Source organism: Neomonachus schauinslandi, chromosome 6 (genome assembly GCF_002201575.2).
Source record: "Neomonachus schauinslandi chromosome 6, ASM220157v2, whole genome shotgun sequence".
NCBI classification, from domain to species: Eukaryota; Metazoa; Chordata; class Mammalia; order Carnivora; family Phocidae; genus Neomonachus; species Neomonachus schauinslandi.
In genome coordinates this window covers 76,445,835-76,462,021 of record NC_058408.1, presented here as the reverse complement: position 1 = coordinate 76,462,021, position 16,187 = coordinate 76,445,835, and the positions used below count along the sequence as shown (strand labels likewise).

The following is a 16,187-nucleotide window of genomic DNA, read 5'->3' as shown; positions in this document are numbered from 1 at the left end:
AATTCCGCTTGCATAATTCTGTCTTAAGGAAATGATCAAAAACACAGATAAAGATCAACGCACAAAGATACACATAACAGCTTTAATTATAATAGACCAAAAAAAGGAAACAATGTCCAACATTAGTAGAAGTGTTAAGTGAATTACACAAAGTCCATTCTATCACATTTTATGGGGACATTGAAAATCATATTCATGATGACATTTTTTTGTCCTAAGGTAAACAAAAATGCAGTATTGCAAAATCGTGTGTATAATATCAGCATGGCCATACTTAAAGAAAAAAGTCAGGAAAATATTGAAGAAAAAATATCAAAATGTTAATAATAGTGGCTTTTTCTCTGGACAGTGAGGATTATAGTGATTATTTCCCCCTTTTGCCTCTTTATGCCTTTGTGTACTCTCCAGATACTCTAAGATGAGGATGCATTCGTTAATATTTATTGAATGCACACATTGTACCAGTCATCGTTGGGAGGACCTGGACACACAAAGTTCTTGAGGCTCAGCCCTTGCCTGAATTTGCTTACAATCTAGTGAGGGTTTTGTTTTGTTTTGTTTTGTTTTTTTATTTATTTATTTATGAGTGAGAGAGAGCAGGGAAAGGAGCAGAGGGAGAGGGAGAAGTAGACTCTGTTGAGCACAGAGCCCGATGCAGGGCTCCATCTTAGGACCCTAATATGACCTGAGCTGAAACCAAGAGTTGGACGCTTAATCAACTGAGCCACCCAGGTGCCCCTCAACTTCAAAAATTAGATAATAAGAAAGCTGTTGTTTAACTAGAGTGAGTGAGGAGTAACGTCACATCTATTCCCCATTTGACCTCTTTCCCTCAGACCACCTTTCCAAGCCCATAGGGATCACGGCTGTTTTATCTTCCAAATATGTCTAAAACCCTATGCGAGGTAAACCAATAAATCTTTCAGAAAGAGTAAATAAATAAAATATCTTCAAGGCTTTGGCGTAGGTAAAGAGTTCTTAAATAGGACACAAACATGCTAACTGCAGATGGAAGAAAATGGTAAATTCTATAAAAGTTAAAACTCTGTTCACAAAATCACATGATTGAGAGAGTAAAACTGCAGGCCACGGAGAAGAAAGTCTATAATTCACATACAAGACTCCTGTCCAGAATATGTAAAGAACTCCTACGTAGCAATAAGAAAAAGGCAGACAACCCAGAAGAACAATGAGCAAAGATTTGAACAGGAGATCACTAAAGGATATCCAGATAAACATGGCAGGTTTTCCAAACATGAGTCACCATGCAATGCAGAGTAAAACCACAGTGTGATATCACTACACCCCCAAATTAAGGAGGTGGTTAGGTAGTAGCAAACATGGACGAAGATGTAGAGCAACTGAACTTCCGTTCACTGCGGGGGGGGGGGGGGCAGTGCAGGTTGGCACAGTCACTTTAGAAAACATCTGGCAGGATCTGGAAAGCTGAGTGGAAGGGAACCCCATGCTCGGGAGCCCCAGTGCTAGATATATACCCGAGAGAAACACATGATATGTTCTTCACATTACGTTTGTCATCACCGAATACTACAAGCAATCCAAATGTCCATCCGCAGTAGGAACTGTGGAAATGATAGGATGATAGGAAATGTCTTTTTTTTTTTTTAAAGATTTTTTATTTATTTATTTGAGAGAGAGAGAATGAGAGAGCGCACATGAGAGGGGGGAGGGTCAGAGGGAGAGGCAGACTCCCTGCCGAGCAGGGAGCCCGATGCGGGACTCGATCCCGGGACTCCAGGATCATGACCTGAGCCGAAGGCAGTCGCTTAACCAACTGAGCCACCCAGGTGCCCAGGATGATAGGAAATGTCTTATCCTACAGTGGGGACTAACTACAACTACGTACAACAGCATCTGTAAATATTGCAAGCTTAGTATTGAGTGAAAGAAGCCAAACACTGAGAGTACGCACTGCATCATTCTGTGTATGTGACGTTCGAGAACAACCGAACCAGTCTGTGGGGTTAGAATTCAGGAGTACTGATTCCCTTTGGCAGGGAGGGCCTGAAAAGTGGGGCCAAGGTAGCTTCTGGGGTTCTGGTGTAATATTCTGTTTCTTCATCTAGCTGGTGGTTATACTGGTATGTTTGTAGGAAAATTCATCAAGGCATACTTCTCTTTATGAAAATTAAAAATTACATGATATATATTTATAAATACAAATACAAATAAAATATAAATATTTATAAATATAAATACACACATGTATAAAATAGGTAATGTAAATGTGTTTATATACACATAGATATATATATACACACACACAAACATACACACATATATATTCCATCCAAAATATAACCACTTCTGACCCTCCTCTATGTTATCTCCATTCTAACGTGACTCCAATAGTGTTTACCCACTTCCTCTCTTGGAGTCTTTATCTGTAGCCAGAATAGTAGTCTTTAAAACAGAGGCTTGGTAGTATCTGTTTTTGGCTCATAACCAGCAGTAACTACCCATGTCAATCAGAATAAAATCCTCAGAGGAGACATAGATCCCTGACAGCCTGTATACAACAGCATCACCACGCAGACCTGTCACGTTTATCCGTTTATCCTGCTTCATTTTTCTTTATAGTTCTTCTCACCAACTGACATACCATTGACTTGGTTCTCAGTTTATAACTGGCCTCTCTCTGACTAGAATGTGAGCTATATGAGAGCAGAGGCTTTAGCTTTCGGCGTCATGTTCCTGATATCTAGAATAGTGCCAGCATAAAGTAGGCAATGAATGAATGAATGAATGAATGAATGAGATGATCACCAAAAAAATAGAGGAAATAGGAGCACCTGTGTGACTCAGTCCGTTAAGCATCTGCCTTCAGCTCAGGTCATGATCTCAGGGTCCTGGGATCGAGCCCCGCATCGGGCTCCTTGCTCAGCGGGGAGTCTGCTTCTCCCTCTGCCTCTCCCCTCCCCACTCCGGCTCATGCTAGCTCTTTCTCTCCCTCTCTCTCAGATCAATAAATAAAATATTTTAAAAAAAATATATAGGAAATAGGCAGAATATATATGTTTAGGTTTCTTTTATAGGTTAAGAAACAAGAAAATGAAATTACTTGATTTAATTCAGGAGTACAGCTCAGGCCTGTTTCTCTCTCTCTCCCTGTCCTTTGTCTCCCCATATCCACACATCACACACATCTATGAAACGTAATTATATAACCCTGGTGGTTCAGAATTCAGCGAGGGTGACATCCAGGTGAAGATTCATTATACTGGAATTCGGCATTTTTATCTAAGCCTTGTTTTGTGGATATATGGCCCTTTTGAATACATGATAGTAGAAAACCTATCATTTTTCTTGCCAAAAAATATATGTGTTTGGAACCTAGGGATGCTCCCCTCAGCATTCTGCATAAGAAAATTTTTCAAACAAAATAACTCCATTTTTTTAGGCTCTACAACAATTCAAAACTTTTCCGGCCCTAACGATGATTGTTCGTAAGTGCGTATGTCCAGAAATTGAGATTGTTGCCATCACAAGTCATACCTCCCTGTCCTCAGAGTGAACCGTGGGGCTCCCGGAGCAGGCAAGGGTGTTTATGGTTAATGTCTGTGTCTGGATAGAGACTGACCAGTTACCTTTTCATGGGGCCACCCAGTGGGGTCTGCCACTTGGCAGCTTGTCTAAAAACTGGTGAAATGTGTGCATGTTGGCAGGGGGAGGGGGGGTCCAGTTTGGTGGTCAACCTGGTTGGCCCTTCAATTTGGGTTAAAAAAAAAAGAGAGAGAGTTTTAGGGCCTTTCAGTTACCACATAGCTGATGACACAGTTCTGTTGCTTTGGTTTTTAATTGAAAAAATGAGAAACAGCGATAAGCCCCAAAGTCCACGGTATGTGCTCAACCACCAGTAAGAGTCTCCTTCCCCTCCTTCGTCTCAGAAAGCAGTAAGCATAACATCAGGCCATAACTGTAACAGCAGATTAAATAATAAAATGAACCCCAAGAGACACTGAGTATAACAAGGCCAGTGTCAGATCATTTGTTCTTCAAGTAGTTCAATCTTTCAATAAGGCAGACAATGATGGTTAGAGGGAACAATGATGCCTTTACTTCTGAGTGAGTGCAAAATAGGCATTCCTGTCAGAGGAGAAAGCAATGCCAGATTTCACTTTGAAGCTCAGAATTACAGCTCAGGAGGGGAGAGCATGGAGTAATGAGGATATATACGTGACTCCAGTACGGGAGTTCTGGTTTCATTGGCCGCACGACTTGGAAGCTGTGTAACCCAGGGCCGGCTCATTAACCTCTCTGAATATCGGCTTCCTAGGGGTGTAAAATGAGGATGGTAAAAACACCTAATTTACAGGGCTTTTGTGAAGATCCAAGAAGGTCTTAGTTCTAAAAACATTTTGTAGCCAAGAATACGCTATGATAATGTATAGGATTATTAGTGTGCTTAAATAATTCATTGAATAACCTTCATACCTTCTCCCTAGCTCCTAAGGCCTCTTCCCTAAGGTTTAGCTGAAGTACTGCCCATCCCTGAGGTCTGCCTATCCCCCCTGTTGTAGATTAGGACAGTTTTCGATAATTACACGAAAAAGTTGTATATGTTTCCTGTCTGAACCAGCCTGCCTAAGCCTTCAGAATAGAACTGTGGCCTTCTCTGAAACCCACATTATTAATGCTGTGCATATATGAACAAGCAATTCCCTGACACCCTTGAGGGTAGGAAGATAGATGGAGATTGAAAAGTGAGGAAAATCTCCTCCTTCCCCGTCCCGGATGGAACAAATATTTTCTTCTCTGTAATAGAAAAAGTGGCTGTTTGGTTAACACGTATCCTATGCCAAGCACTGTGCTACACATTATTTGGTGTGATCCTCACAACATCCTGTACTATCATTGCTGCCTGTAGACAAGAAGACTATAGACTACTTTAGAATAAGTAACTTAACCAGTGTCACATGGCGGAGTCAGAATTTGAACCCAAACCTGCCTAATTTCTTTCCCGGTCTTTCTCCATTTGGGGATTGATGATTTACCTCCTACATTTTAACTAACTTTGTGTGTCTGTGTTTGCCTTTCTGTTCCTTTATGTTTTCATTTTTTGGTATGCGTGTAATGAGTAGGGTAGAGGCTTAGGACACAGATGCCTAAGGTATGGTTGCCATGCTTAAGGAATTGTTGTAATCCACAGCAAGAAAGATGACAAACAAAACCTATATGACATAGAAGAATTTAAGGGTTCATAAGGGATGGTGCACTAGCCTCCTCGCCTGGAACGTGCGAGTAATACTCTGCTTTATTCAGCTGTTGTTAGGATAGAGTGAAATGCCTTTATCAAGTGTTTGGCAAGGACCCTGACTCCTAGAAAGTGCTCAGTATGTGGACCCTATAGTGTTGCCAGATAGTCCCAGGATAATAACTAGGATCCAAAGCTGGAAAAGCAACGTGGTGCCAGATTTTGAGAGCCTTGAATGCTAGTCTAAAGAGTTTGGACCTTCAGCTTGGTTAAAAACAATTGTGCCAAGGTCAGTAATCATCGCAAAAAGAAATTAGAGCTGATGCTGTTTTGCACTACCTTTCAAAATTCATCGTGAGTGAGACGGAGTTAAGGGCCACAGTTGGAACTGGTTTAAAGGACTTTTTTATATTTGATGCACTAAAAGGAAAGGTGATATTTCCAAGTTTAATGCCCTGTACTTTTTCTTCCACAGTAATTAGCAAATGCCAAAGGCAGCACTGGAGTCTGTGAGCTACTCCTCTCGCTACGCTCTGGGCCTCTTTTATGAAGCTGGCACGAAGATTGATGTCCCTTGGGCTGGGCAGTACATCACCAGTAATCCCTGCATACGCTTCATCTCCATTGATAATAAGAAACACAATATAGGTCAGTACCCCCATTATTTCCCTTAAATACAGTAACAATGGTGGGTGTAGATCATGAAAAATGCTGTTTAATTGAGTGTTGCCATTCTGAACAGAGCAAGCATTTAACTCCAAGCCACAGGGGATAAAATTTAATGTCACATTTGGCCAATAATAAAATACACAGTGAAACCAGCAAAGTTTTTCAGAAAATCATTCACCACATGGCTTGTATTACTGAGTTCATGAAAATAGTGTCAGGAGTTTTAAGATTTCAAAATGGCCCAAGTTCTATTGCTTTACTATGGGTCCATCTATATGCAGAAGTATCTCTCCTCCTTTGTGGCTTGGTGGAGTTGTTTTCTGTTTGTTTGGCTTTGTTTCTAAGATTTGCTAAGTGCTATTCTTTCCACTTCCCAAGCTAGAAATAAAAAGCGAATTTTACTATGTTATGAAAATCCTTCACTTCAGTATCATCTTATTTATTTGATTTTCATCTGGAAGACTACATAAAATTACTTTGTGTACAATATGACGAAAATGATAGGTAAATTGTTTTGTAAGAGCTTCACTAGAATGGGCTAACATCTCCACTCCACCCTTTTTGTTGAAGGTAGTTATTAAAATTAGGTTGGAATTGCAAGAATCAACATAACGCTCATCTCAGGAATAAAGGAGAAAGTGTCTTCTTCTTCGCAGGATTAGAATGATCCCTAAGATAACTGCTTTTTGAAGAATAAGCTCTAATGACCGGAAACGACTAAATTCTTGCAGGGAATTGTCATTTCAGTTCGTTATGGTGTTTTCTGTTGCAGTGATGGTTTCACCAAGCCATTAGTTAGAAGTCTTGCTTGATAAAATCACCAACTAACATCTCTTGGCTTGGCAGAACTTTATAATGATAGAACTGGGCTGGAGTATGGTTTTTATATCAGAGTACTTGATCTTAGAAAAATGTTTCTTTATAACTTAAAACTCCCTCAGGGCTAGACTGTTTATGTTAACATGATACCACATATATGTACAATCAGCAGTTCATGAAATGCCCTGTAACAACAATGGAGTAACCATTTTTAACTCTACAACTTCTTTGTTCTGAGAAAAGAATAGCCCTTGATCTTCTCATGTTATATGTTATGAGTTGGACATTATCCTTTGTGTCCTGTTTCATAAGATACAATATCTGTTAGGGTGTATTCAGTAATATGTAACAGAAAAACCAATTTAAAGTTGTTTAAACAACATAAGGGTGTGAGTTATGTTATATTATCATTTGTATTATCTGCTGTGGACTGAATTGTATCCCTCCGAAATTCATGTGTTGAAGCCCTAATCTCCAGTGTGATTACATTTGGAGATAAGGCTTTTAGTATATAATGAAGGTTAAATGAGGTCATAAGGGTGGGATCCTAATCCAGGATGATTGGCGGCCTTACAAAATGAGGAAGAGAGAGTTCTCTCTCCTCGTGCACATACTAAGGGAAGGTTGAATGAGGATGGTGAGAAGGCGGGAAGGCAGGCTTTCTGCAAGCCAGGAAGGGAAGCTTTACCAGAAACCCAATCGCCTGGCACCTTGATCTTGAATTTCCCAGCCTCTGGAGCAAAGAGAAATACATTTCTATTGTTTAAGCCATGCAGTCTATGCCATTTTGTTACGCCGGTCCAAGCTGACTGACACATTATCGAAGAGGAAGAAGTTGGGGAGACATCAGGAAGGATCAATTCGAGACCTGAGCAATATCTTCAAGGACCTAGAATTATCCTTCTCTGCTCTCTTCACTCTTGAGGTAGAGACCTTCTTTCTCGGAGGATTGGTACAAGATAGCACTAACCACTGGAATCACATCCAGACCCAACATGTTCAGGAAGAAGAGGGACCATTCTGTTTCTGGTTCTTTCTGAGAATCAAGGAATTCTTTCCAGAGCCCCCTCAACTGACGTCATCTTGTATGTCATAGGTCAGAATTCGGTTTCTTGACCAGTCTGAAAGTCATCATTCACTGGCGGGGATGGGACTGCCACGAAGAACTAGACAGATCAAGATTTACTCCTGGAATTGCTGTTAGGATCATCTTCCTTGAGTCATATGAGGGGTAGATACCTGAAAAAATAGGGTTTTGTTTGGAGGAAAGAAGGGAGTAGCAGATGCTAGGTTGGCAATACATAACGCCCATCGTGAATTTTCAAGTCAAGTCACATCGTAGACGGGAGGTAAATTTCCAAAGTTGACACATAAAGAGAAGAACCATGTAGGTTCAGAATTATCTTTGAAAATCACTTAAATCTACATGACATTTTGGAGAGAGAAATACCTTTCAGTAAATTCAGGATAACCATCGTTCCAACATCCCATAGATTTCAGTTTCTTTGGTTGAGGCCAGATGAAGTAGTTGGCTTGCATTTATAGGACAGAGTGATATTTTCTACTGTGAACGGCGCATGGAAAGAAAGAAATAGCAGTCGTAGCTCCTAACAGATTAAATCGCTGTACGAATGGAGTGGGGCAGTGAGTGACAGCACCCAGAGTACAATGCAGTAGCAATTTATTAAAGAGGTATGAAGCTTTGAAAGAGCGCAAGAGAAACATATTAATAAATTCTCACATGATTGGCAGCATCTGAAATAAGAGAAATAAAAAAAATTTTTTTTTTGTATTAACAACCACAGAGTTTTAAAGCAGGAAGGCTGGGTAGATTGGAAACCCTGTTTTTGCTACAGCAGGTGCCTCTTCGGACAGCAACGAAATGCCTGCCTTTCTTTGCCAGTTTTATGGCAAGTTAATCTTGGATTATGCGAGTTTTAAATTATGGGAGGCCTCCAGTAATGGCGTCCCCTAACATAAAATCTAACTGCCTTGCATTTAAACTTTTTTTTTTTCCCCTCACTATCTGGGGCCAGGGTGCTACGTGTGTCTAGTTGAATTCATACAATATAAATGTCCACGTAGAATAACTCCGCTGTATTTTATTGGTGCTGATAGTTAAGTAGACCAGTAAGAGTTGTCTCTTTATGTTGCTAACACTACCCCGCACCCACCCTGTCCTTGGGAGTGTCTGATTGAATCTAGAATTAATACTGTAAATACACACAGTCAAGTAATGAAGGGGAGGTAAGGCAGCAGCAAGAAAAAAGGGGCAGGGTTGAGTCCACAAAATGCAGTCTGTTGTTGAGTCTTAAAGAGAGCCAGAGGATGAAGGATTCGTGGGCCAGACCAGACAAAGGTCAAGGAGTAGTCATTTGTCAGATGTCAGGAATAGGCAGTTCATGCAGAAAGCCACAGTGAGAACCCAGATCTCCTTAGGCAGAAGGGCTGAATTCCAAGACATGTGAGATCCAGCTTCAGGTACCGATAGTTAGGGGTGGGAGCCACTGTACTTAGGTTTCTGTTTCCCAAAATGCGTTCAATGGAACACGAGTTCCTTGATATGCTCTGTGGGAAGGGGCTCTGTGATCACACACATTTGCAAAATGCTACCAACTTTATCTCGAATTTAGAGAGTTTCAGGTCATATTGCTCTATTAAAAGACATTCCTGTTTTTAAAAAGCCACCTTCTCACTCATGTAATCTAAAATTTCCCAAATGTATTTGACCAGGGGTATTTTATTTGAGTGCCATACCTACTAATATCCAACAGAAATGGTGCCCCTGGACACCCTTGGGAAACCCTGACTTGACATCACTGTGTGCCTCCAACCTGCAGGGGAATCGTAGGCCAGTGAAGGGGGGTGGCAAAGGCTGATCTGGAAGCCATCAATAGAAAAATACTGATTTTATTTTTTAGAGATGGGAGAAGCTTGAAGCTACCCTGGAACCCACCAAGAGTTGCCTCATTAGAACAAAAGGTAACTTCTGGGGCACCTGGGTGGCTCAGTCGTTAAGTGTCTGCCTTCGGCTCAGGTCATGATCCCAGGGTCCTGGGATCGAGTCCCGCATCGGGCTCCCTGTTCCGCGGGAGGCCTGCTTCTCCCTTTCCCACTCCCCCTGCTTTTGTTCCCTCTCTCGTTGTCTCTCTCTCTGTCAAATAAATAAATAAAATCTTTAAAAAAAAAAAGAAGATAACTTCTATCCCTCAAGAAATTCCAAGGGATTTAGGAGCTCCATGTTAGGAACCAGGATCAAAGACCAACTATTTGAACAAAAGATGTTTTTAGTGCTCTTATCACTTGGGAAATTACAAAGATTTTAGGAGCTCTGAGCCAGGAGCCAAGGGGAGAGACTAATTAATGTATATATATTCTATTATTTCACATCTCCCAAGAAGATCCCAAGAGATCCCTCTCAAGATCTTATATTTGGAATTAGCCTGGCCAGGAGTAACTTCTTAGATTCAACTCAGTTCTACCTGTTAATAGCTGTTTGATTTTGGATAAATTACTTAAACTATCTGTTTATTGATCAGTATGTTGAGGAAAACAAAACCAACCCCAAAGATTTGGGGATGAAATGGCTTTAACATATAAAAGGAGTTTCATATAGCACTTAGCAAGTAATAAGTCAGTATCTATAGCACCTATTATTACAACTAATAATGCCACTCTTGCATTTGGATATTATATTTCCCAAAGCAAAGGGCATAAATATAAAAGCCTCCCTTTGGTGAATGCAGCCCTCTGATACCAGTGCAGATAGGAGGCTGGGTGGCCTTAATAAGTAAGATATATAAGTTACCCTGAAAATGGTTGGTCACAATTTCAGCATCCTTCCCTGTTCACCATCAGGAAGAGTATTAACGATAGTAAAATAGCCAATAGGCAGCAATCTGAGGAGATTAATATAATCTGCAATTCTAGAAATGTCAATGGCCAATGACTGTAATTACACAGCTTTCGATAACTCATCAAAGGAATCTGTTCAATTCATCCCCAAAGAAAACAAACAAATGAACAAACATTTTCATCACATGGAATTTACACCTGCCAGGACTTTACTGTCAGGGATCCTTGAGTAACAAACGCTAGTCTAATGTGTCTTGCCTCTAACAGAAGACGCAGGAATGTTCTTCACCGAGCTGTCGATTCCATCAACTCTTTATAAAAAAACAGGAGCATAATACGAAATCCTGTAAATAATTGGGATGAGCCTGGGGCCTCAAATCCAGTCACCTTGGGTTCGCTTAAGGGAGTTTGTGCTCGTTCCAGTTAAGCAGACAGCCGTGCAATTGACAGCACAAAGTGGTCTGCTTTAGGATGCGAATAAATGTGGAATTATTTGCCCTTAAACTTGCAGAAAATGTAATCAAGAGAGGTCCACTTGGGGTTTTTTTAAAGACTGATTTATTTATTTTAGAGAGAGTGCGCATGCACTAACATGGGGTGGGGGAGGGGCAGAGAGAGTGGGCGAATCCTCAAGCAGACTCCCCGCTCATGCGGGGCTCGATCTCACAACCCATGAGATCATGACCTGAGCCCAAATCAAGAGTCAGTCACTGAGCCACCCACCCAGGCGCCCCAAGAGAGGTAACACTTTGAAGTAGAACAAAAAAGGAAGAGGGAGAAGAAGGAAAGGAGACTGTAGTGTGAGGGGAAGGAAAGGAAAAAGGAGCTGTAATCCTGAAAAATGGTTAGGTTTCCTGTTCGGGCTTTTGTTCTAAAATACGAACCCCAGAAGCAGAGCTCTCAGGTAAAATAGCAATCATTGTCTTAAAATAACCAGCAATAACCAGTTACAAGATGCTTGATATGCTCTTTTGTATAATAGACGTAGTCATTTGTGACTCAATTAGGTAGCTGCTGCTGTCCAGATCAACCTGTTAAGACAATTTACTAAACAGCCAATACTAATTACAAATATCCATCTCATTATTACAGTGATGCCCAAGAATGTCACATGATCGTAATATCGAAATCTTGGGATGATCTCCCAGGAAGGAAAAAATACACGTGTGTGTCTACGTGTGTATACACATACACGTAAAACTAAATGTCTGTTTGTTGTCACTTACATCAATAGGCACAAATCATAAAATGCACTGATCTCATTTCACATAATATTTGCCAATTCTCAAAACAAAAAGGATTTTCATTAGAGAGTGAAATTACTGAGCCCATCTTGTAAGGAGAACATTTGCATACAAAGTAAAAACAAACAGCAGACCCCTTTCAGCCTCTGGATTCCCTATCAAGCTATCCTCAAGGGGAAGGATTTACACCCAAGAGAGCATGTGCCCTCCCACTTGCCAAGCAAATTAACTCATATGAAAATCAATGCCAGAGACGGAAGGAAACTGGAAAATGCGGCGAAATATATAACATCAAAAACAAACTTTAGTCTGCTTATCCCTTAGAAATAACAAAAAAAAAAACCCCAAAAAACAAAAAAAACCCAAACTTTAAAAATATCCTGTGGAGAGTATTACCAGGAAAGATATTTTACGGACGTTTCTTTCAGAATAACTGAAGTCACAGATATTTGCTTTATATGTTTCCATTCTCAATTTGTTGAGCAGTTATTTACGAATATGTATTGAATGGCTCTGTACTAAGAACTAGGGGCTCTTAGTCCCCACCCTCATGAAACAGAGTTCCGTGGTCTGCTCGAATGTGGAATTCTGAAGGAAAGAGATAGAGAGGCTCTGTTGGGACGAGTGACCTGGAGTCAAGGAAGCGTCCTCCTAAATATAAATGGATGCACGAACAGAGACAAAATAGAGACCATTAACTCACATCTGTAATCAAAACCGGGGAAAGTCGTGTTGCCTCGTGACAGTATTATAAGCTTTTAAAACAACACTTAAGACCTTCTGTCAACATGGAGCCAATACTCTTCTTTCTTTAGGTGAAGAAATGAGAAGTGGGGGCCATGAAACATTTCAATCCGTGAATAAGTCAGAAACTTTAGCCCGGCCTGTTATTTAACTTTCTCCTGGGGCTGCTAAAAAGTTCCATACAAGTAAGTCATGAAATGTCCAGGAGGCAGTGAGCAAAAGGGTGAGGAAAGTCTGGAGTCTGTAGCTTCCTGGCATTTCTGTAACTACAAACAGTTGCAAATTACAAATGTACAGAACAGCCACGCTGAGAAGTTGAGCAGGATTGAATATCCTTAGTCCCTTTTTTTCCCAACCTTCTCCCTCTGTGTTCTGCCTGCCCTGCCCTCTGAGAGTGGTATTTTCACTTGGGCTGTTGGCCTGAAGTTGTGGCTGTCGGGCTGAGACTCACCAAAGACCTTCATGTTGGGTCTTTGGTGAGTCTCAGAATGGGTCTTGAATGCAAGAGCCAGGTGTGCTGGTGACTGAGTGTGGTTTTATCCACGGTTAGTGGGGCAGAAGGCGGGAATGAGAATCAGGCGATGGTGTACGGATCTGAAACTGAGAGGTCGTAGGTGAGAGCAACAGAAAAACTGGCAAAGGCTGCCATTACTGCTGCCGATTTTGAAAAGAAAAAGCAAGGGAGAACTCTGTCTTGGCTTAGTAAGGAGGTGAGGGAGGTCAGTGTACAGCAATGGGGGAAAGATCCGCAGAGGGGCCCAGGTGGGACTTGCCATGGTCTTTCTGTCCTCTCTGCTAACAAAGGTCATGGAACTAGGTGGGTAGCTATTGTCTGATAAAAAACTGCTCTATTAAATGTAATAACACCTAATTTTGGCTATTTGTGATTCCAGTCCTTTTAAGGGGTGGTTCTTTTTTCTGCTGAGCACCTGAAAGGGATGGGATGCCAATTGGGAGTGGAAACAGGGAGAGCTAAATAGCTTTGCCTAATTGAGGAGAAAATTTCAGATGTCCTGAGACAACGGGGAGGAGGAGGAGCAGAGAAGGGGAAGAGGAAAAAGCCAGCTGGATGATGGAAGGCTCTGGCTTGACCCGAGGGATCACTGCGTGGATTTGTAACTTCTTTGCTGGATGATTTACTCTGTGACCACTCCCACAGCTTCCTACAACCCAACACAGCTCTGGATTGAGCAACTGCTTTAAATCCATGCTTGCTTTTTTATTGGGGACTTGTTGAGTAAAGTCAACATAGTCCAGGCACTTTGGGGAATATCTAGGATGAAATTTGATAGGAACTTTGAGATTTCTTCAGGTTAGTTTCCGAGCGGGCCCTTGGAGGGTGACAAGCCCACATCTTGTGTTGAGAACAATATTTTGAATCAAGACAGAACTCCTCATCCTCTGGACCTCGAATAAAGTAAAGTCCAACTTGCTGCTTCCATTATACCTGCGACTGGGTCAACCCGCTGGGGGCACGGGAAATTGGGAAAAGACTGTCTCTGTGGGACTGAACTGTTTCGAAGGATCGTGAAGTTAAGTCCTTACAGTGGTCTGAAGTGAAGCTGTCAACACTCTGGGTTGGAAGCCAAGGCTCAAAATGATGTGCTTTGCTCTGCTTCCCAGACAAGTGCGTGGTTTTCATCATCCTGGAGGCATCTCAAAACCTCTGCAAGTTGAGAACAGTCTTGTAAAGCTCCGTAGCACTCCGTCAGCTTGTGAGCGTCGGGTCCTGAGAGGCTGTGTAGACCGCTGAACTGGATGAGAGCTTGACAGGTCTTAATTCTGGTCCATTTTTATCCGGGCCTATGACGACATCAACCCAAAGAGGTCCTTTGCCTAGAGCTCCCTCAGAAAAGATTTCACCATTTCCCTCCCTGTCAAGAATTCCGCCTCAGGTCAATCTAAATGTCTCGTGGGCTGAAGAATTGAAATGCCCTGTTTGCAGAGCCTGCTGCTTTCTCCAGAATTAGAAGTTCTCCCCTGTAGCGGGATACATGCCACGATCCATCATGCACGCTATTCATTAGCTGGTCCCTCTTATCTGCATCCAGACTGAAAATATGAGATAGACACTAACATCACGGCATAATGGGAGTGTGGACTTGGAGCTCAATAATTTGCTGAGCCCATCATCCTCAGTGTAGTTCTGAGATGCCCTTCCCTGGTCCTGAGAATTAATGCTTCGCTGACACTGAGAATTAAGCCTTCGGCCCTGGTCACCCACTTAGCAGGCAAGGAAAATTAATAGCTAGTCAGCCCATTGTTCATCCCTAAGACAATCTAGGGATCTGTTAGCACTGCCCTTTGAATCATATAAAATGAATGAGCTCCCTTTGTAATTTCTGAATCTGGAAGCCTTTGAAAAGCACATGTGAGTTCTTGGCAATCAGAATGATCAGAAGCCTCTTTGGGAGGCTCTCCGTGCCTCGAACACTGGGACTAGTTGACTAGACCGTATCAGAGGGATTGCCAGTAAGACCTGGAAATTTTATGGAGCCTTCTCCCCAAAGAGGTACAAGCATTCTCAGCAACAAATTTACCGTGGTCTCTAGAGAATATACATCTGTTTTGAATGATGCCCTGTAACACAGACCTTGATTTCCAAGGTTACGCTTCAAAGGATCCCACTGTTCTCTTTGTGAAAGATAGTTCTTTTTAATACTTGGATAAAGAACAACTGTGCTCCAGCTGAAATATTGAACTTAGAAAATATGTGATAAGCTCTGCAAATGTGTCATTTCCCTGCCACAGTTTAGCAATCATGTCTCTGTTTTGTATCCCGATGGTATTAAAATGAAATGCTATCTTGCATAGAAACCTTGCCGTAAATGATGAGTTCATATTAACCCAAGCTCGGGGAGTGGTGAATTCTTTACTGTATAATTCATGACTTAGTTTTTATTCTCATGGATGGTCAGAAACAGCCAGTACTATCCAGCATGATGCAGTGGGCTTTGCACTCACAGAGACCTAGCTCGCAAGTATAACTCAACTCGTCCAGTTAGTTTGAGCCATTAAGTTGAATGGCAGCCTTTTCACATGATTCAGCCTTAGAAAGCTCTGACCATGAATAAGTTTCATGATCTCTCTGAGTTTCACTTACCTGTACTGTAAGTATAAGGTTAATAACATCTCCCAGGAATGTTTCAGGGGCTGAGTGTGATGGTATGTCTGAAAATCCTAGTACCAAGCCTGGCACATAGTAGGGCAGTAAATGCTATTTTTATAGTTGCTGTCACATAAATTATTTTACGGTCTCAGTCTATCAGTTACATAAACTTCTTCGATTCTGAGAAAGAGATGAGAAAAGGAAATTGCCAACGGTACTAGTTTAAGTTATATTATCTTTTGTTAAAAATAATAACACACGTTGTTAGGGTGGGTGAACAATATCTCTGTACCTGAAGAAGGTGTTAAGCTGGGAGAACATTAAGTGAGATGTAGTTCTTCTGTCTTTTTATGGAATCTCAGATGACTTTTTGCATGAGAATTATTCACAAAAAAAATTTGCACTGCAGCATATCCGAAAAGAGTAAGACACCGAAGTTAAGCCGTCAGCAGATCAAAGGGCTGAGACAAACAGAGCAGGTTTGCAAGTCGGACTGCAGGGTCCCACCACAGGAAATCGCTGCATTGTGCTT

The 16,187-nt window shown here is 41.5% G+C and overlaps 1 protein-coding gene across 1 annotated transcript in view; it reads left to right on the top strand.

The window, feature by feature from the left end:
* Positions 1–16,187, top strand: part of RNLS (renalase, FAD dependent amine oxidase) — a 257,332-nt gene that overhangs the window by 195,290 nt on the left and 45,855 nt on the right. The window contains 2 exon segments of the mRNA XM_044916453.1: positions 5,691–5,711; positions 5,714–5,863. Coding sequence (XP_044772388.1) covers positions 5,691–5,711; positions 5,714–5,863 — 171 coding nt within the window.